The sequence below is a fragment of the Neodiprion pinetum genome, chromosome 7 (assembly GCF_021155775.2).
Source record: "Neodiprion pinetum isolate iyNeoPine1 chromosome 7, iyNeoPine1.2, whole genome shotgun sequence".
NCBI classification, from domain to species: Eukaryota; Metazoa; Arthropoda; class Insecta; order Hymenoptera; family Diprionidae; genus Neodiprion; species Neodiprion pinetum.
In genome coordinates this window covers 8,392,683-8,414,605 of record NC_060238.1, presented here as the reverse complement: position 1 = coordinate 8,414,605, position 21,923 = coordinate 8,392,683, and the positions used below count along the sequence as shown (strand labels likewise).

Sequence of the window (21,923 nt, the reverse complement as noted above, 5' to 3'; positions counted from 1 at the left end):
GACCATGAGCTTATTCAAGCGCACGCGGAAGCGTAACCGCGCAGGTACGAGCTCATCGGCGCGGGCGCAGTCGAACTGATTGTGCGTGAGGCGCGTACGCCGTGAGCTTATTCGTACGCGTGCGCGCAGTGATATCAGCTTGAAAACAGCGCGCCCCGCCACGGTTTACGAGGTGAATTTTTACAAGCAATGCGAGATTTTTTCACAATTTTTCATGCGTAGGGTTTAAGCGTGGTACTAACCTTTATACAGTTTGGTGGGACACATACAAGAGAGTATCTGATGGGTTGGCCTGGCGTCTCGCCGGTTGGAATAACAGACGGTTGGGGTGAGAATCCCTTCGGTGTCCTCTGTCTGTCCGTCTATTTGTTTGTCTGTCTATCTATCTGTCGCTCAAACGCGCGCGTGGTTTGCCGTCCGGGTGTCTGTACTACCGCAGGGTGAGAAGATGGAGGCTGTGGTGTGCAACTGCTCGGAGTCCGGGTTCTTCGTCATCATCCAGTGCGGTAACCGTAGGGCAGCGTATCAAAACTCGTGACGCAACAACGCCTTTTCACGTACACCGGCTTACACGTTTTGCGCTCGAAGCGCGTCACGACTGCGTGCAGTTCCGTTCGACGAATCGCGCGGTACTCCAAGGCAATGGGTGCAGCGGCTTCTACCACCATCCGCTCGATGGCCTCGAAGTTGATTTTCGAGCTCATTGTGTGATTCAGTGATATGCCCTTCACCTTGCAAATTTCCACCTCTTCACCATTCGGACGTTTAATGATGAAAGCATAGAATTTTGGCCCTCCCGAGACGAAAGCGCGTATAACACTCCCACGGCCGTAAGACGCCAACTCGTCCGTCAGGTCGCCAAGAAAGTTGCCCGTGGGAGGTTCATACTCGTTTAGCCTGCGGAGGTTTCGGGTATAAATTACTGAATCGGTGTCGTAATAGAGCACGCGCTGATCGAGCATCTCAAGGAACGAGAAGAGCTTCAGCCGAGCCTGGGCAGTGGTGTACGAGGCAATCACGACGTTTGCCAGCGCTGACGGTTCAACGCTGTGTTGCGCGTGTGACCAACGCACGTACAACACTTCGGCGGTCACGGGCAGCAAACCGGACACCTCGACTTCAGGGTTGGTCAAAAGCTCGAGCAGCTGCTGACGCGTCTTTTTAACCTCTGTTTTTACCAGATTCTCGCGTTGCCCGAACTTGCCCCAAAACGAATTTAAGCATAATTTGGAAACTGATCGCATGCCGGGATTCTTAGCAATACGGTCGCCATCTAGCCGTATACCCTTGACCCGCTCGTACTCATCAAGGTAGCGCATTCGAGCCGGCTCGTCCTCGCATTCAGCAGGCCAGCCGCTTGCCTCTTGCTTAATCTTGAGGAAGGTGTCGATATAGCCAGTGAAATGCCCACCTTGACGAGTAGTCGGGTCAAACGATGTCACCGTATACGACCAGATCTCGCGTATGCTCCTGATCTTGTATCCCATTTCCACGGCTTTTTTTAATTCGATCGACACCCACGTGCCCTCAAATTCTCGCGCAGCCTCGTCATCATGTCTACACTCGTCCTGGTTCAAACTCTGACAACATGAGCGGCACGAGGCAACCATGATTTTGCCATGCATGCGCACCGACAAAACAGGGTGATAAAGATTGCGAAGCGGTAAAACTCGGCACTTGATGAGCCCCTCAACTCGCGTTATGTCGCAACCACTTGACCGTGTCAAGAGCTTACACTCCTCTCGAACGTAGACCGTCGGGTGGCCAACAGGGAACCTTCCATTCTTACAGATGAACGGATACAACGAGCAAACATCGACGTATCGTATTTCCTCGTACGCGTTGCCCGTTGCATCTGTTTTCACCTCGTAGTATCGGGAAGCGTTCCCCGTTCGACCACCGTAGAACGCATCACGCGGATTGAGTGCTTCGCTCGTGGCAGTGCCAGCGATCAGCGGGTGTGTTGCCACGTAATCCCTCATCTCCTCGTTCTCCCTCAAGCTCCGATCAAACACGCATTCCCACTGTTCCGTTACGCGGTAACCCAATTCGCGCATACGGCTGATCTTTGCACGAGTTTCCTTGTAACGCCTGTCCAACGTCTCGCCGTTGACGCTACATCTATCGCGGTTGATTCGTAAACATTTTCGACAGCCGTGCCAGAAACAACCGTGAAACTCGTAGACGTGTCGCATACCGTCGCCCGCGACATGGTATCCGTCCACCTTGCGACCCGTCTCCGGAATCCGAAACTCACGTCCGTTTCCGGCATGGTTGATGTCAATACCCAGCTCGCGCTCTTTCACGACCAACCACTCCAGAGCCTTACGATACTGGGCATCGGCAAGACAATAGCCGCCCGGTGGCAGGATACCTGTTCGCTCCGGTTGTAAAAAATTTTTACGGAACAGTACCAAACAAGCCGAGGCAATTGTCGTGCTCTCGGTAAAGAGACACACTCTGCTGCACTCCAGAAATATGTCCCTGAATGCTACGCACGCACGTCGCAGGTCCACGTCCGACCGACAGTACGACAACAATTCCGCGTCAAAGTCGAACAGATGGTCGTTCGCTACAGCTTCGTCGTACCATGAGTGAAACTCTGCTCGCGCATCGCTACTCATGGTATCTGGAGAGTAAAACTTCGCTGCGGTGAGCGGTCCCACGTAACCCACGTTTTCAGGGGTATTGAAAAGGTGGGGGAATACACCTTTCACGGAAGTAGTCGGTAGTCCAAAAGCCTTCGGTAGCACCGATAGTGCCATAGGCATATATGCTAAGGAATCCAGAAATCGGGTGTGACCCGTTTCGAGCATAATGATCTTACTGCCGCTTAGGATGACCTGCGGCGGGTTTCCAACCCGCTCAACCATATGCCGCAGTATGAATTGTGCGTCAAAACCTTTTGCATTGTGCGCAATGCATACGATGCGGGCAAAGTCCTGAACGGGCCAAGTAGCAAAGTCTACCAACTCCTTCACCGGTTCCCTCCTGAAAACGAACTCACGTACGAGCCCGCAAGCGGAACAGTCGTCGATATATCGGGATCGTGGATACATTGCGTACACACTTGTTGCGCTACGCACAAGTTCGGCACATGTATGTTTGTCGTCGCGTCACCGTCTACCGTCTCGCATTGCTGCGTTTCGAAATCATAAAAAATGAAAATGTAACGTTTCGGTCTTGTCGCGTCTTTCGGTAGCGTCATGAAGCAGTAGTGATTGTACGGTCTGTTACACCGGCACGTGACGCAAAAACGAGTTTCACAAACGTGTGCCCTCCACGAAAGATTTACGAATCGCTCGCAATTCCAGTATATACGCAGCGTTGCACAAACGGAGCGACGCGGACCGAAGGAGCCGATCCTGCGGTTGTACTCCAGACAACCGTTACCGCGGAACACGCGTCTGCAATCGGGACACTCGATTTCGCGAGACTCGCTGTTGCGCGGTGGCGATGCGAGGCACTGTAGGCACTTTACGGAACATCGGTGTTCGTACCTGTTGTTGAATTTCCTATTGCAGGGTTGACAGAAAAAGGCCCCTGCCGCCGCCGCGGTTAAATTTACAATTGGACAATAATGCTGTTCTTCGGGATAATACAGCAGATTCAATCGGTGCCTGACATCGCCTGTTTCGTTTGCTCTCACCACGGCAGTGCCATCGTAAAATGCCGCTTCGCCGGTACCTAGCCTCCCCAACTCGTGCGCTGTGATGAGCAATCCCTCGCATGCCAGATAGTTCTGGAACTGTGCGATTTCATGCACTGTGCACCCCGTTGGCGGAATCTCGACACCGGCGTTCTCAACAAGATTACGCGCTTCTGCATGCTAGAAACTGGACCTAGCGAATCTCTCCATCTCGTAATGGTCGTGCAGAACGCCACTGCGGTTCGGGCCTCTCTCGGCGTGAGCCTTGGCTACAACGAGGGCACGAGGTAAACACAACCCGTTACTGTTGACAATCTGCACGACGGATTTTTTAAGTACCCCCGCGTGCGTGATCGGCTCCGGCTTTCCGCAACCCTCCGGTACTCCAACACTGTGTACCGTCACGGTGAAGACGCTGTCGACGTCAAACTCTGATGCGCTCTGGGCTACGCTGAAAACTAACTTCCAGAGGTCACTGTACCGCGAGTTCCTCACCGGCCGGAACGATAACCACGCAGGACCATGATTAAAACTCTCCGCGCTAAACGTGAAACTTATGTAGTCGCTACTCCGACACGTTGCTACGGCATACGCATGCAGATCTCTGAACGCTTCCTCCAGCCACTCCACTAGATTACCACCCGATTCAGGGGCCGCGATCTTCATTCACAACTCACGCCCTGTGACCGCGAATTCACGAATGAATTTCGTTGATTCACCGATAACCGTGAAACGGTTACCCAGTGAATCAGCCCCGTCATCGGATGCCTGACTTGACTCCATCTCGCTCGCAGTTTCACTCTCCAGCTCCGATTCTCTGTCCATGTTTCCAGAGTATGCACCCTCTGTCTCGTCGTCGTCAGCGTCGTCGTCGAATTCAAACGTCACGTTGGAAGCTGTCTGTGTCTCGTCATCGTCATCGGCATCGTCATTGTCATCGTCTGACTCTAATGTCACGCCAGAATCGTAACTCGGAGCTCTCCGGGCCCTACCCCCGCCGATCTGTATGCCCGAGGTACTGGCGCCCTCGTTCACGCGAAACGGACCAACAGTTTGCATACGGCCCCCTGTTGTACATATAAAACAAAAATAAGACGAAACTCCATGGTAAAGCGTCGTCAATCCGCAAGTATAGTCCAATTTCGTGGTTTTACTAGAAACGCACACCCTAGAGTACCCGCGTGATTAGTTGCCCTCAAAAATATCCTCGTCCATCGCCGGCGGTGTATAGCTCATCTGAGTTAATATTCCACTCTCGGGCGTCTGCGGTCACGAGAATATTATCGCCTCATCCATTGGGGATATAGAATAATTGGCTCCTTCTTCTTCTTCTTCTGCTACCGCCGGCTCATGAGCAACGACCGGATCTAATTACCCGCCCCACCAGAGAAGAAATTGCTCGTGAGTTCATATCAGAATACCTGGTCTGCATTTTCGTTTTCAAACTTTTCCTATATACCTTGAATTTCCAATACTCCTGACGGACCTAGACGTGACAACACTAAGGTCGACGCCTGTGATGAATCGATTTCTGCAACGGACTCAATAACCGTCAGTACACGCGTGAAAGAAGATTTCTAGAACTCTTGGAACATCGCTCACGCACAACGTATTTACGCACGGGTACTCCATGATATACGGCATATCGAACAGACAAATCATCTGGACTTACCGTCACGAGCTCCGACAGAAATCGGCTCCTCGGCGGTCCTATCGTCCACCATCGTCTCATCCACCCCTGTCTGTTCTGCAAGCGCCAACTCCTCGCAGGCAACGCAGCCCTCGAGAAGAGCTGCCTCGTTCTCGCTGGTATCGACCATCATGAATTCTAACACAAGGAAATTTTGATACACCACTCGCGCACAACGTATTTACGCACGGGTACTCCATGATATACGGCATATCGAACAGACAAATCATCTGGACTTACCGTCACGAGCTCCGACAGAAATCGGCTCCTCGGCGGTCCTATCGTCCACCATCGTCTCATCCACCCCTGTCTGTTCTGCAAGCGCCAACTCCTCGCAGGCAACGCAGCCCTCGAGAAGAGCTGCCTCGTTCTCGCTGGTATCGACCATCATGAATTCTAACACAAGGAAATTTTGATACACCACTCGCGCACAACGTATTTACGCACGGGTACTCCATGATATACGGCATATCGAACAGACAAATCATTTGGACTTACCGTCACGAGCTCCGACAGAAATCGGCTCCTCGGTGGTCCTATCGTCCACCATCGTCTCATCCACCCCTGTCTGTTCCGCAAGCGCCAACTCCTCGCAGGCAACGCAGCCCTCGAGAAAAGCTGCCTCGTTCTCGCTGGTATCGACCATCATGAATTCTAACACAAGGAAATTTTGATACACCACTCGCGCACAACGTATTTACGCACGGGTACTTCATAATATACGGCATATCGAACAGACAAATCATCTGGACTTACCGTCACGAGCTCCGACAGAAATCGGCTCCTCGGCGGTCCTATCGTCCACCATCGTCTCATCCACCCCAGTCTGTTCCGCAAGCGCCAACTCCTCGCAGGCAACGCAGCCCTCGAGAAGAGCTGCCTCGTTCTCGCTGGTATCGACCATCATGAATTCTAACACAAGGAAATTTTGATACACCACTCGCGCACAACGTATTTACGCACGGGTACTTCATAATATACGGCATATCGAACAGATAAATCATCTGGACTTACCGTCACGAGCTCCGACAGAAATCGGCTCCTCGGCGGTCCTATCGTCCACCATCGTCTCATCCACCCCAGTCTGTTCCGCAAGCGCCAACTCCTCGCAGGCAACGCAGCCCTCGAGAAGAGCTGCCTCGTTCTCGCTGGTATCGACCATCATGAATTCTAACACAAAGAAATTTTGATAGACCATTCGCGCACAACGTATACGCGACAACTCCCTGCTACGGCACAGCGTACGGACAATCATCCGGACTTACCGTCACGAGCGGTAGAAACCGGCTCCTCGGCGGGCCTCCCCAGCGCTACTCCTTGCGACGCAATCACCTCATCGGCGACGTCGACGACGACATTGCAAAGAGCCGCCTCATTCTCCGTGGAGTTCTCCAGCATCGCGCGGAATTCTAACGGTTGGAAAACTTGATCTCAATTTTTCCATATTACATATTTTCTTTTATCTTTTTACCCCACTCTGAAGATCCGGTAATTCAAACTCCACACAAGCGTACACTGCGCACAACACAAATAACAACTTACTGGTTAGCTCATTGTACGAAGCCATCAGCGCCCGAACAACGGCGAAGCGGGTGGCACCCCGCTGGCGAATCACACTCGTAGCTGCACTAAGGCACTCGTAACCCCGCAACGCACCGGTGCTGTGGAGATGCACCAGGGCCCGTGCCCCGCAGACCGCCAGAAGCTGTCGCAAATGCCGATGCAATTCCGCATGTGATATGCGGAACAACAGCTCCCGAAGGAAAACAGGGCACACACGCACAAGACTCGCGTTGACCCTCCTAGCCTGGCTAGCTGCCTTCACCACCGCGTAACGGAGATCGTTAATCGATTGCATTATTTTAAAAATATGGCAATAATTGAAACAGAGAGAATCGTTGTTTTCAGCAACACCGCGATTTTCTAACTGAGAAGATCTCCGGGCCCACAACTATTTATAAGTTCAACAGGTTGGGTTTTGTTTAGCCGAAATGCTATTACAATACGTTACCACGCCGCTTCTTGAGCTAAGTGTACGAAATTTTACTATGGTCCGCTAGCGTAAACCTTCCGTGGTGGTTCGCGGTGAGACACCCGCAGCCGGGCTGACAGATAAACCAAAGCCTCCCGGACCCAACGCGGAGGCTGCCTGCTACATATGACAAAACAAATCTATTGACAGCGATAATCATGGTTTTCTCATAATTAAACAAAGTTGTACAGCTGACGTCATTTATCCTGTTGAAAAACTTGCATACCCTAAAGCCTACTTTGATTATCGGGCGAACGGGTATTCGTCGAAGCATATGAAATTTAGAGATAAAATAGAAAATGATCCGATGGATTCACTCGCAATTCCTACCTCAAATCGTGGAGCTGATTCGGCGGTTGGTGACGGTTAGAAACAAGTGTACTTGAGAATAATGTTAATATTCTTTTCATGCGACGTCTATGTATACCGCCATCGATAAACTGCAACTGTTTGTACCACCCTCAGAATAGGAAACGAGTTAGAAACCTAATGCATACTGGACCTATCGAGATTGTAGACTCATCTTGCGACATCAAAATGATACAGCTGATGAGACTCCCTTTTGTATTTCTTCGTCCACTGAGGCATAACAATCAACATACCGTAAGAGTGTACGTCGGAAAAGCGGGGACCAGCCTACTGTCCGACGCAAGGCCCAAACATTACAAGTATAACACGGTCCATGCTATATCACCCACAGCTCTTCCTATCATCTTTCTTCTGTTACAATGATTACGTGTACGTCCCTCGATAGACTGCAACTGTTTGCACAACCCTCAGAAACGAAAACTAGATATAAACCTAACGCAGACCTACGGAGCTTGTAGACTCATCTTGCGACAACGAAATGATACACCCGGTGAGGCCCCTTTGTATTCCCTCATCTCCCACTAAGGCATAACAAACAACATACCCTAAGGCTGTACGTCGGAAAAGCGCGGGCCAGCCTTCGAGCCGTCACAAGTATCAAACATTGAGTGTATAACATGAACCATGCTGTCTACACCCGTAACCCTTCCCATTATTTTCTTCTCTTGCAATGTCTACGTATACATACCTCGATAGACTGCAACTGTTTGCACCGACCATAGCACCGAATTCCAGCTGTAAACCTAATGCAAGTTTGATACAGGCCTATCGAGATCGTTGGGTTTTCTGGCGACATATTTACATCTGTCTTACTTCCCATCGTGGAAACGAAATATAATCAACGGCGTAAGCTTGATATAGTCTGGTAAGGAACGCCTGAATCATCTGAGGCATTAAAATTCCGTTAATTCTTTTTAGTCACGCTGCAAACGCCGTTTTGTAGAGTGGGGGTTACACCCTCTATATTCAAGTGAGATACAAAAGAGCGTCAGTCTTGCGACAACTACGGAAGACTCCTCACGTGAACTATGGCTACATCCAAATCTTATGCACCAATGGGCAACGTGAATAAAATGTATAAAACATTGACGAAGGCTTTGAAAAAGACTGAGAAAAACCTGCTATTGTCGACAACGTATAGTCTGAATGATTCTTTTACAAAGAAAATAGTCATAGGTCTCGGTCTACGGTTCGACGATCAGTTTGAACCGGTCATCAAACCCGTCAACAACTCCTCCGGAGGCGTGCGTCTGACACCAGCGTCCTGGTCGCGACTCGCAGATGAGTTGGACAATATCTCCGAATACCTTGACATAGAAGAATATACCGATGCCCAATGGTATTTTAATCGGATTGAGCTTGGAGGCTGCAACGTCGAATTGTCAACAGCACATGGTGAGCGAGCCGTCAGATTCGAAATACCTACGGAATCCGAAGTCACCGATTCAGAAGATAAGGAATCAGACTGCCCAGACACGGCCACCCAGGATGACAACTTTCAGTCACCCGCCAAACGCCAGAAAGTGTATCAACCCACTATTGTAATGCAGAAATCCATATTCAACGGACTTAAAGCTATATTTGTGTGTGTCGACGAACGGCTACGAAGGTTTCAGCGTTTAGCCCATTTAGTAAACGGGTGCAAGAAATCATACGTCGCATACATAGCCGAGAAAGTGAATCTGACACACCTCAAGGAACCGAGTCTTCATCGCATCAGGCAAATAGCGGAGAAGGAATACGGCGCTGTCCTAGAACACATCGCGTCGTCAGCGAATTCTACCTTTGCGGAGAATTACCTCAGTATTGTTCTCCTTGAAATTACGCGGCTGTTTCCATCATACCTCGCTGCTGAAATCAAGCAGGCCATCGAAACTGAGGACAAAGCCTTAGCCAGTCTCTGAACAAACCATTTCGACACTACCATCATTGAGCATCGGGATAACCTCCTGTCCGCTATTTCACAATGAAGACCAAGGACACCGTACAACTCGAAATGAATCAGGAGGAAATTTCAGACAACGTATGTGTTACCCTGAGAATTTCTTCGTGCGAAGAGACTCGGATCAACACGGCTACACCCCGCCAAGCAAACGCAGATGCTGTAGATGAACCATTGTACGTGCCCGAAGAAAAGCCTTATCCATGGATGGTACTGTCTTTACTCGTGACTGCTATAATTATTATAAGTATAGTGGTGATGTAGGGCGCTGTACCTATAACAAATAAAAACATCCTGCTCCAACAACAAGCAAACAAATAGTAATAACCATGTATGTATTTGCACCTGTGTTAACCGAATGAACCTGCGAGGATGAGATTTGATTTTTCTACGCAATCCACCATTGAGTTTTGTTTCCTCACCCACCCGCCCTGATCCTCGTACATCTAAGTATGCCTATAGTCTTGCATTAAGAAAGAGAGAGAGAGAGAGAGAGTGACCAGGTCTATATTTTTCAAGCACACGTAAACCTTAGGATCAACACTGACGGCTGGGTAAGGTCAATGACACGAGCATCCGACGCAGAGAGCAGGGATGGGGAAAGAACGAGAGCCGGGGTGGAAGACTTGTAACCCCAAACGTCCAAGTCATAGAGTTCGCTTCGTCAACGGAGATAGCGGGGCAGATGGGTAGGTGGCCCCAGAGTCTACCGCACGGCCAGGGGCACCAGGGTAAGGGAAAGGAGATCGTCCCATGGTCAGGGTGCACAGGCCCAGGGGCCATCCCGTAGAGTCCGGAATCTGATTCGCGGTCAACGGTACCCGGAGCAAGGGGTCGTCACACGATATTCACCACTTGGCGAGGGGGTCGCGGGCGAAGGGCTGGCGAGCCGCGGAGCTTCGAGGCGGAAAAACCGCTCCTAGGCAAGGGGTTGCGGGAAAGGGGTGGTTGTCCGGAGAAGCTTCTAGAATAAAATATCTCCTAGACGAGGGGCTGCGGGGGAAGGGGATAGTGCCCAAAATTTACTCCTCGGCGAGGGGCAACGGGGAAGGGGTGGTCGCCCGGAGAAGATTCTAGAATAAAATACCTACTAGACGAGGGGCGGCGGGGGAAGGGGAAGGCGGCCCAAAATTCGCTCCTCGAAGAGGGGTGGTGGGGGAAGGGGAAGGCATCCCAAAGTCACTCCTAGGCGAGGGGCGGCGGGGGAAGGGGAAGGCGCCCTAAAGTCACTCCTAGGCGAAGGGCGGCGGGGGACGGGGAAGGCGCTCCAAAGTCACTCCCAGGCGAGGGGCAGGCACCAGAGAGGGGTGCGAGGGGGGTTTGTTGTGACGCCCCAAAGTGCCCCTATACTACTTATGTATCAACCCATGTTATTTGTTTGGTGGCTGTCGAGGGAGTGAGAGCGAGAAACGGTGAGGACGAAATTTATAGGCTACGACGGTCAAGCCTTTACATCTACGTTCGAGTCTACATTACAATCTTATTGTGATTTAGGAGGGCTTATTCGACTGTTACAATGAGACAAACACGGCTTACACTTGGACCCAGACAAAACGCAATCATCACAGACTACCCACGATCAAAAACATCGAAACAAGTCCGTAGAATCATAGGCTTCATGGTACAGACGTTTTATTCCAAACTTTGCAGAAATAATCGAGCCACTAAATAGACTACTGAACAAAAAAATGGGAATACGGATGAATGGGGAGAAAAACAGCAACACGCACTAGACACAATCAAACTTAAACTTACCACACCACTTACACTCACCTGCCCAGACTACACACAAATATTCACGCTACAACAGACGCAAGCGGCACAGGCCTAGTATAGGATTGCGTGGTTAACTAAAGATTATATTTATTGATCTTAGATCATATCAGACTTGTTACATAATAACGTAAGCGACGACACACACACGTCGGGGCGGAAGTGTGAACGGTCAAAAATCGAACCTTAGAATTAGATTGATTGAGGTAGATAATCGATATATCGCACAAGGCGAGTTTGGCGCATAATATAATCATTGTTTTTTTTTTTTAATATTTCTTTAACAGAATGCTTAGCCGTGGTCTGGGCAATAAAAAAATTCTGCGTGTACTTAGAAGGATACCACTTCAAAGTAATTACCAAACACAGTGCTTTAAAATGGATACGCGAACTAAAAAATCCGACAGGAAGATTAGCGAGATGGGCATTAGAATTATTGGAATATGATTTCGAACCAAAACACAGAAAAGGAGCAATGCACCACGTATCAGACACGCTATCACGACTACACGAACACGAGAAAACAGTATACACAATAACAGACGATACAGACAAATGGTACACATATACAAAAAGACACAAGTGCAAACACGATCAGAGAAAAATGAATTGTGGCGAATTCGAGACAATAACCTATACTTTCATAGACCTGACCCAGTACATTCAAACCTCCTACCCGATACAAACCCATGGAAGCTAGTAATCTAAAAAAATTAAATAACAGAAATACTCTACGAAAACCACGACACACCACAATAGTAGGGGAGCCCAAGAGGGGATTTTGGGTTTTATTCAAGCGCGATAGAACAATATAAGGGAGGAAACCTTGCACCCTGTTATGAACGACCACCATATATGAACCCTTAATATACAAGGGTGCGTCTAGGGTAGCCAATCAGATTAGTAAAAAAAAATCGATCCTCAAATTAATTCGAGCTCGTCAGATTAATAGAAGGTAAGTTAATTACATGGAAAAAAGCGTCAATTTCGATATTCTGACGATTTGATCATGATATAAGGGAATAAGCGAGTAATTAGTTTGTAAAAAAAAAACGTCACCTGGAAGTATTCGAGCGCGGTTATTTTTTTTTTTAATTTGAAGGAAATCATGTAAAAATTACGGATATAATATAATCTGACGGTTTCTACAACGTAAAAAAGCTAAAATTATTGATAAAGTGAGGTACGTGCAAGTGCTGAGAACTACGTATTTCCCACTCCGCGCCTCTCTCCCCTTCTCACTCTTTCACTATTTCTCACTCTCTCGCACCGTCCCCCCACTACTTTCTGCGGCCATGATGCCGTCTCAGCTGATCACAATACAACGCGGTCGTGTTCGTAGATTTGTGACGCTTTGGTTTGTTTATTGTGTTTTAAAAAAGTTAAAAGTTATTTTATTTAATAACAGCCATATTTTTCTTAGGATTGTTTTCAAAAACTGAGAATTATTAATTGAGGATATAACAAGTAATTTTTTTCAAAAAAAACATAAACAAGCAGTATTTATTTTTTTGTAAATAATTTTTAAAGTTGGTGACTTGCGATGATTCACGTGAGTGGAAGTAAGTGAGCGATAGTCGGTAAAGAAAGACAGCACTAGTGAGTGAGAAAGAAAACAATAGCCATTGACTATTGGTGTCCTTTACATGTCACGGTACTACCTTAAGCTGTCAGAACAATGAAATTCCTCCACATAATTATCAGATTATAGGTTAGCACAACAAGGACATCGAGCTGAACTGTCTGCATATAAATCTAATGAGCTTGAGTATTTCAAGGTCACTATTTTTTTTTTACATTTTCAAAAATCGGCTGAGTTCTGACTGCATCCAAATCGTCAGTCTTTTGAATAGGATACCTTTTAGAGGTCACTTAACATTCCCCCTGAATATCTGATGAGCTTAAATAATTTTTTTTTTTTTTCATTTTCTACCCCTTCGTGCTGCCACCCCCGACTTGTAAGCCGGCAGATTAATACTTCTCTGTTACCGGAAGCACATAGGGCGTATACGATATTAATGTCTGACGCACTCGAGTATTTCTTTATAATAAATTTTTTTTACATTTTTGAAAATTAGTACCTACTTCCCCCGGCAGTAAAAGAACATATATCATATGAACTTTTTTTCTTTTTAGTATCTAATCTTTATGATCCAATAGGTTCTCGCAGCGCTCAAGTGACTTACCATTTAGCCTCTTGGGCTCCCTTACTACAAGCAGGACATTTAGGGATAGAAAACACATACCAACGCATAGATGAAGAATACTATTGGCCAGAGATGTGCAGAAACACTGTAAATTATGTAAGGAAATGCGAAACATGCCAACGAACAAAAATAATACAAACACGACCCACGGGACTAATGGGATTATGAATTATAGAAAAACCATGGACAGTAATAGCATCAGACATAATGCGACCGTTACCACTCTCAAAAAACAGAAATCAAAACATAATCGTATTCGATGATTTATACATTAAATGGGTAGAAATGATACCAGTCAAAAAGGTTAATGCACAGACAGTTGAACACGTATTCCTTTCGCTAGTAATATCACGCTGGGGAACACCACGCATTTTACCAATAGACAACGGTGCACCATACATTAACAAACTCATACGCGACTCACACAAATATTCAACATCAAATACACGACAATACTAGCATGTTATACACAAGCAAATCCACTAGAACGAGTGTATCGTATAATGAGAACAATGATACAGGCATACATTAACACAGTCCACCGCGAATGAGACACGCACTCACAAGACGCACAATTCGCACTAAATACATGTTCACACACATCCACAAAACACACACTGGCATACCTAAGCCTAGGAAGGGAACTGAACCCGATCCAATGTATAAGAAAACAAATAGAAAACGATGGTGAAATAGAATTACAGGATACAGACAAATGGACAGACCACTTAAGACGACTAGAAACACTCTGGGCAGAAGTACAAAGACATCTGGTGGAAGCTAACGACTAGCGAAGGCACACTACTACAATCTATGCAGACGTAACACCGAATTCATGGTAGGAGAAAGAGTACTCAAAAAGAATCACACGCTGTCATTGGGAGCAGACAGAACAGCAGCCAAACTATACAAACTTTTCACAGGTCCGTTCATAATAACAAACAAAATTTCATCCACCATATACGAACTCACAGCAAAAAAACGGCAGAAACGCAGGAAAATGGCACATAGATTGTTGAAATATTGAGTTCGTCTACAAAAGTTTCTCTCTTTTGTGATACTATATTTCTCATATTTAAGTTTTATTTTATTTATTTTAAAAGTGAAAATTTTCACTTTTCTTGCAACATCTGGTAAACACATTGTCAACCCTGTAGCGATTGCTTTTATAGTTTTCTAGAAGTAAGGATAAGAGTACTCGAACAGAGTCATAAAACCAGGTATAATTTTAAGCATGGTATAGACCCTTAAATATATTTTTGGCAATACAGCTGCAGTGGTATGGCTCCAAGGAGTTAGTTTACTCTGATCCTTCAGTTTGTCAAGACATACCTCCGATACTCTGTTTTGAATAAAGTAACAATCCTCCTAAAATAAATCTTTAATTATTTAATGAAATTAATCACACCAACATCCATAATCCCAACAGGTTATGGGCCCAGGCTACGTTGTTGATTAATTAAAATTATCAAAATTCAAATTTTATTAAAAGGAAGAAAATAACATTTAAAGTGCGATTGAAAGTTAGTGAGTGTAAACTAAAACTAAGTGGTTTAGTGTCTCGTAGTGTAGATAAAACAATTATTTCCAAATATCAAAATAGTTTATTATTTAATAAACAATATGGAAAACATAAAATCTAAAAGAAACATTCAACCTTTCAATGGTGAAAATTATAATATATGGAAGTTTAGAATCCGTAGTCTTTTCAATGAACTTGAAGTGATTCATGTCATATATAAACCGGAACCGGCGAATCCTGACAGCAAGTGGAAGAAATCGGAATCAACCGCGAAAAATGCGCTAATCGAGTATTTGTCCGATTCGTATTTGAGTGACGTGAAATCGGAATCGTCGACAAAACAAATTTTCGCTGCACTAGACAATATCTTCGAACGGAAAAGTGTGGCAAAACAACTAGGAGCTCGAAAGAAATTATTTAGTTTAAAATTAGAAGGTGATACAGATTTATGTAAACACTTTTCTGCAGTTCGATTCTTTGATATCGGAGTTAGCATCAGCCGGGGCAACCATCTCGGAGGTTGATAAAGTGACTCAATTATTACTTACTTTACCACCTTCGTACAATGGTGTTATAACAGCCATCGAGACTTTATCGGAAGATAATATCACGTTAAGCTTCGTGAAAACCAGATTATTAGATCATGAAGTTAAACTCGTAAATGAAAATCTTGATACGAGTAAAAAGGTTCTTCATGTGGAGCAGAAAACCAATGACGTCAAACGATATAATAAGGAGTTCAGAAAGCCGTGGAAAAATCATCGTGGGATCGTCAAGCCTAAGCACAATGGTGCAAATAATAAGAAGCATGTTAAGTGTCACCATTGCGGAAGGAAAGGACATTATAAAAATGAATGTCGTTACTACCTGCAGAGTTTAAAGCCTAAACCCAATGCAGAAAGACCAAGGACAGTTCAGTCCATCCAAGCTGACCCACTGAATGGAGACGGATTTGCATTTATGGCTGAAAACTTTCAGTTACTAAATGAAAGGAATAAAATTTCTTTCCTACTGGATTCAGGTGCCTCTGACCATCTGATAAATCGAGAGGACCCAGCCGACACCTTTGCTGACCTACAGACACCCATCAAAATTTCTCTTGCGAAGAATGGAGCCTTCATCACTGCAACTAAGATGGGAACCATCGTAGTGACAAGCAATATGGGAGTTCAAGGGAAAATTGAGAATGTACTGTACAGTCCTGATGTACCGTATAATTTGTTATCAGTATACAAGATGCAGCAAGTAGGATACTCAGTCAATTTCAGTAAACCTGGAGTGATAGTAAGCCGAAATGGTAAGACGGTAATGACTGGTAAGCCGAAGAACAATCTATTTACTCTGGAATTTTCGGTAAGTAAAAGCTTTAGCAATTATTCAAATAATGCGTCTAATTCCGAATACAAATTATGGCATCAGCGATTAGGCCATATAGGAAAAGATAAGTTTAATAAAATAAGAAATAAGCAATTAGTAGATGACGTAGAACGAGTAAGTAAAATAATACCTGACAATTATTTATGTGAAGCTTGTATTAACGGTAAACAAGCGCGACTATCATTTAATAAATTTAAGAACAAAGATTACATAGAAAGACCACTATTTAATATACATTCAGATGTTTGTGGTCCTATTACGCCAACTGCGATAAATAATAAAAATTATTTTGTATTGTTTGTTGATGAATTCACTCATTATTGTGTAACTTATTTAATGAAAAATAAATCTGATGTATTTACGATGTTTAAAGATTATGTAGCAAAGAGTGAATCTAGGTTTAATTTAAAAATAGTAAATCTATATACTGATAATGGTAGAGAGTATTTATCTAATGAGATGAAGGATTATTGTATACAAAAAGGTATCAGTTATCATCTCACAGTACCACGAACTCCACAATTAAATGGTGTATCTGAGAGGATGGTCAGGACCATCACAGAGAAAACGCGAACAATGATATCTGGTGCAAAATTAGATAAAGTATTTTGGGGTGATGCAGTTTTAACTGCAACTTATCTAATTAATATGGCACCAACAAAATCATTGAATGCGAATAAAACACCATATGAAATGTGGTATAATAAGAAACCACAGTTAAAATACCTAAAGGTTTTCGGTTCAACCGTATATGCGCATGTTAAAACCAGTAAAAATAAATTTGATGAAAAGTCATCAAAGGGAATACTGGTAGGTTACGAAGCAAATGGGTATAGAGTGTATGAAGTGGAGAATGATAAATATGTGGTAGTAAGAGATGTAATTGTAGATGAGACAAAACTTATTGAGTCAAGACCCAAAATAAAAGTACTTGGTGAGGTCGATTCAGGTAGAAAAACTGTAGTCCCTAACGATGCGTTAAACTCAGTAGACGACCCAAGTACCAGACTTGATAACAATAAGACGGATAGTAATAGTAGTATGGAAAATTCACACAATACAGTACCTCAACTTAATGACACACAGACAGACAGTATTGAAAAACAAACCGATAATTCTTCATCTCAAGACAGTGTAGAACTTAGGCGGAGTAATAGACTCAAGGGTCGTAGCCAAACTTCATATAATGAAGATGATACGTCTTTTGATTATTTGCTGTGTGCACAATCCATTGTATGTCCTGTTCCTAATTCATATGAGGAAATTAAGAATAGGAATGATGCTAAACAATGGCAGAAAGCAATTAATGATGAATTAAATTCTTTATTGATAAACAAAACTTGGACTTCAGTACCAAAACCAAGTAATACAAATATTGTAGATTGCAAATGGATATTTACAATAAAGAACGATGAGTTCGGGAATCCATTAAAGTATAAAGCTCGTTTAGTTGCCAGAGGTTTTAGTCAAAAATATCTTGTAGATTATGATGAAACTTTTGCTCCGGTTGCAAGAATTTCGACCTTTAGATTTTTAATAGCCTTTTCAAATCAACATGGTTTGTTAGCTCACCAGATGGATGTCAAAACTGCGTTTTTGAATGGTGAGTTAAAGGAGGAAATATATATGAGGGTACCTGAGGGTGTAAAAAGTGAGGACAACCAAGTTTGTAAACTAAACAAAGCATTATATGGCTTGAAACAAGCTGCCAGATGTTGGTTTGAATTATTTGAAAAGACTCTTTTAGAAAAAGGTTTTACAAATTCTTATGGAGATCGGTGCATGTACATACTAAATAGAGGAGATGTTTCTAAAAATATTTATGTTGTATTATATGTGCATGATCTAGTGATATGTACTGCTGATGAAAATACAATGCAGAATTTTAAAAATTATTTAATGAATAAATTTTCAATGGTTGATTTAAAGGAGGTAAAATTCTTTTTAGGCATTAGAGTTACTAGACAAAATAATATCACAACACTAGATCAAAGCACATATATTAAAACAGTATTGGAAAAATTTAATATGGCAGGTCGTAACCCTGTAAGTACACCGTTAGAATGTAATTTTGATTATGAGGCATTAGAATCCGATGAGAAGTACGATGCTCCGTGTCGAAGTCTCATTGGATGTCTAATGTATTTAATGGTATGTACAAGACCCGATCTAACTTTAACTATAAGCTTACTGAGCAGATATATTAACAAAAATAATCAAGAACTTTGGCAATGTTTAAAACGAGTGCTTAGATACTTACAAGGTACTATAAATCTAAAATTAAAATATGTACAAGGAACATATAATAACATATATATAGGGTACGTTGACTCTAATTGGGGAGGAAATGATAATCCTGAGTTAGAATATAAAAGAAAAAGTACAACGGGTTACTTATTTAAGTTGTACGATAGATGTACAATATGTTGGAACACAAAAAGGCAGGCATCTGTGGCAGGTTCATCTACAGAGGCTGAATATATGGCTCTGTATGAAGCTGTCGAGGAGGCAATGTGGTTGAAAACTTTAGCAGCAGGTATAAACCTGGAAACTAAAGAACCTATCTTAATATATGAAGATAACACTGGATGTATTAGCATCGCTAATAATCCAACAAGACACAAAAGATCCAAACATATTGATATCAAATATCATTTCTCTCGGGATCAATGTGAGAAAAAGGTTATAATTATTAAACATATTTCAACTGATCAGCAGATTGCAGACATGCTGACCAAGCCACTACCAAAGTTTAGATTCCTGGAGTTAAGGGCGAAGATGGCATTGGAAGATTGATTAGTAAATATTAAGTAATATCTAGATGTAATATTATGATTGAAATTTTTTTGGTTTTACGATCTGATAAGGTTTTTCTGGGTTTCTCTTATCGTGAAGACAGATGTCGGATCATTATGTACACGGTTAGTAACAACCGTCCCAGACAAAGAGTAAACGGAAGGTATGTCGATCATGCTTAAAAAAAAAAAAGGAAGGTATTGTATTCGACTTTTATTTCAAGTTATCATATATATATATATATATATATATTATAATTTTCATTAATATTGTAAATCGTGAAAGAGATTAACTTTTGAGGGGGCGTGTTGAAATATTGAGTTCGTCTACAAAAGTTTCTCTCTTTTGTGATACTATATTTCTCATATTTAAGTTTTATTTTATTTATTTTAAAAGTGAAAGTTTTCACTTTTCTTGCAACACCTGGTAAACACATTGTCAACCCTGTAGCGATTGCTTTTATAGTTTTCTAGAAGTAAGGATAAGAGTACTCGAACAGAGTCATAAAACCAGGTATAATTTTAAGCATGGTATAGACCCTTAAATATATTTTTGGCAATACAGCTGCAGTGGTATGGCTCCAAGGAGTTAGTTCACTCTGATCCTTCAGTTTGTCAAGACATACCTCCGATACTCTATTTTGAATAAAGTAACAATCTTCCTATAATAAATCTTTAATTATTTAATGAAATTAATCACACCAACATCCATAAACCCAAAATAGATAACCTAAAACTATACACATAACCGCACAATAATTCAAACAAGGTTACTAATACACACATTACGACTTCTGCAGGATGGAAGATAATCAAGAACCGGGACCCTCAGGGATCACGCCCGGGATGGCATACCAAAAACTCACACGACAATAACGAAACATATCGCAAACGATTAGCCGTACACACGACACACAGAATTTTACCTACCCCCGACAGAAAAAACGAACGAAGCACAACGCAGACACCACGTACGACAGAACTCTAAAGCATCACACAGAGGAACGATACTCCACCGCAATACAGGGAAGGACGAACACGACGAGCCACAACACAGACCCAGAAAACAACAAGCAGAATTTAAGCACAAATCTACGTAAGATTAATTATATACAAACACGTAGAGAAACAAAAAGTACAAAAAAGTAACCGAACCTGTGCTATAAAACTTCTGACATATATTATTTATAAAAACAAGAAACACACACACGCGAAACAATATAATTCTTACACACACACACACACAACACAAAAATTTAGATTGCGCAAGTCACGTCACTGGAAGTGCGCCGCATCGACTGCAAACAGTTTCTGTAGCTCAAATTGTTGCTTTTTCTATTTCATCTTGATTGCACGAGCTGCTGAGTCTTACAATTAATCAATGAATTTTTCCAAAAACCAGATTTCGAGAATTCCATTTCTTTATTCTAAACATTTAAATTTGAATCGTTTTTTGCAATCTCTGGATGTATGAATTTTTCGGAACACCGGAGATTTGGAATTCCAGCTCTTCCTTTTACTTCTGAATCAAATCGTTTTTCATTTTAACCTTTACTGTACCTTTGAAGTGCGATTCACCCCAACTATTCTTCGGTAAAAGATTATTGACTTTCTTTCAATACTCGGAAAGGAATTTTATCAAAAAAAAAATAATGAAATATGCTAATTTTCTGTAAACACCTCAAAATAATGCAATACGATACACACGGGGCGAATTCCATCCCAGCATTAAAACTGTTTTTACATCAATAACTGCTTCATAGAAAATTGAAAATATTTTTTGAATCTTTCTGAAAGAGGAATCGCAAAAAACATTATGAATTTTCTGTGAAGCAGCAGATGAAAAAGTATTAATGTAGGAACAGTTGCAGTGCTGCGGTGATAGCCACCCCGTATGTATCGTATTAAATTATTTTGAGGTGTATACAGCATGGATTATTTTTAATTTTTACATTTTTTTTTCACGAACTGCTTTCATTCCACTGCTTTCGTTACCAATTATACGTTAAATTTATCCGTTCTCGATATTTATTCTGAATTTTACCACTTAATCGCCAAAATCAATATCAAAGACTCGTGCTGTTATGACAAATGTTTGTACAACAACGCGTCTTTATCGGAAGTCATATCATTTGCCCGATGAAAATATTATCAACGTATACGAATCGAAGTCATTTAAACTTATCCCATATCGCGGAGCATGCAAATTACTTATTGTAGCAACATTCAGGTATAAAAACGAAAATAACATTTATTAATTCTACTGTCACTTACGATTAATCGATGTGCAAATAGGCGTCACTTATTTGAATTATAAAAAATTGAATTTGCGAACTAATTTACACTATGAGGACAAATATACGTCCATCGAAAATATAATCACAAGTCAAAATTATTTCACTGTGTTCATTCACAAAATTTATTTTTACGTAAAGCATTAATGCTTAATACGAAAAGAAAATACAATATTATACACGTGGCCCGTGACTGAAATTAACTGTGTATAACGCCATATTGAAATAAGTATTCCTGATGTAAAGTTGAATAAAAGAAAATAACTCACTGAA

The 21,923-nt window shown here is 43.1% G+C and overlaps 1 protein-coding gene across 1 annotated transcript; it reads right to left on the bottom strand.

Annotated features, from left to right (window-relative positions):
• Positions 1-494: 494 nt before the first annotated feature.
• On the bottom strand, positions 495-3,059 carry LOC124223302 (uncharacterized). The gene has a single exon (XM_046635123.1). The coding sequence runs from the start codon at positions 3,057-3,059 to the stop codon at positions 495-497; it is 2,565 nt and encodes an 854-aa protein (XP_046491079.1).
• Positions 3,060-21,923: the final 18,864 nt, after the last annotated feature.

Excerpts from the sequence above, each read along its gene's own strand:
- LOC124223302 (XM_046635123.1), bottom strand. The coding sequence starts at position 3,059 with ATGTATCCACGATCCCGATATATCGACGACTGTTCCGCTTGCGGGCTC.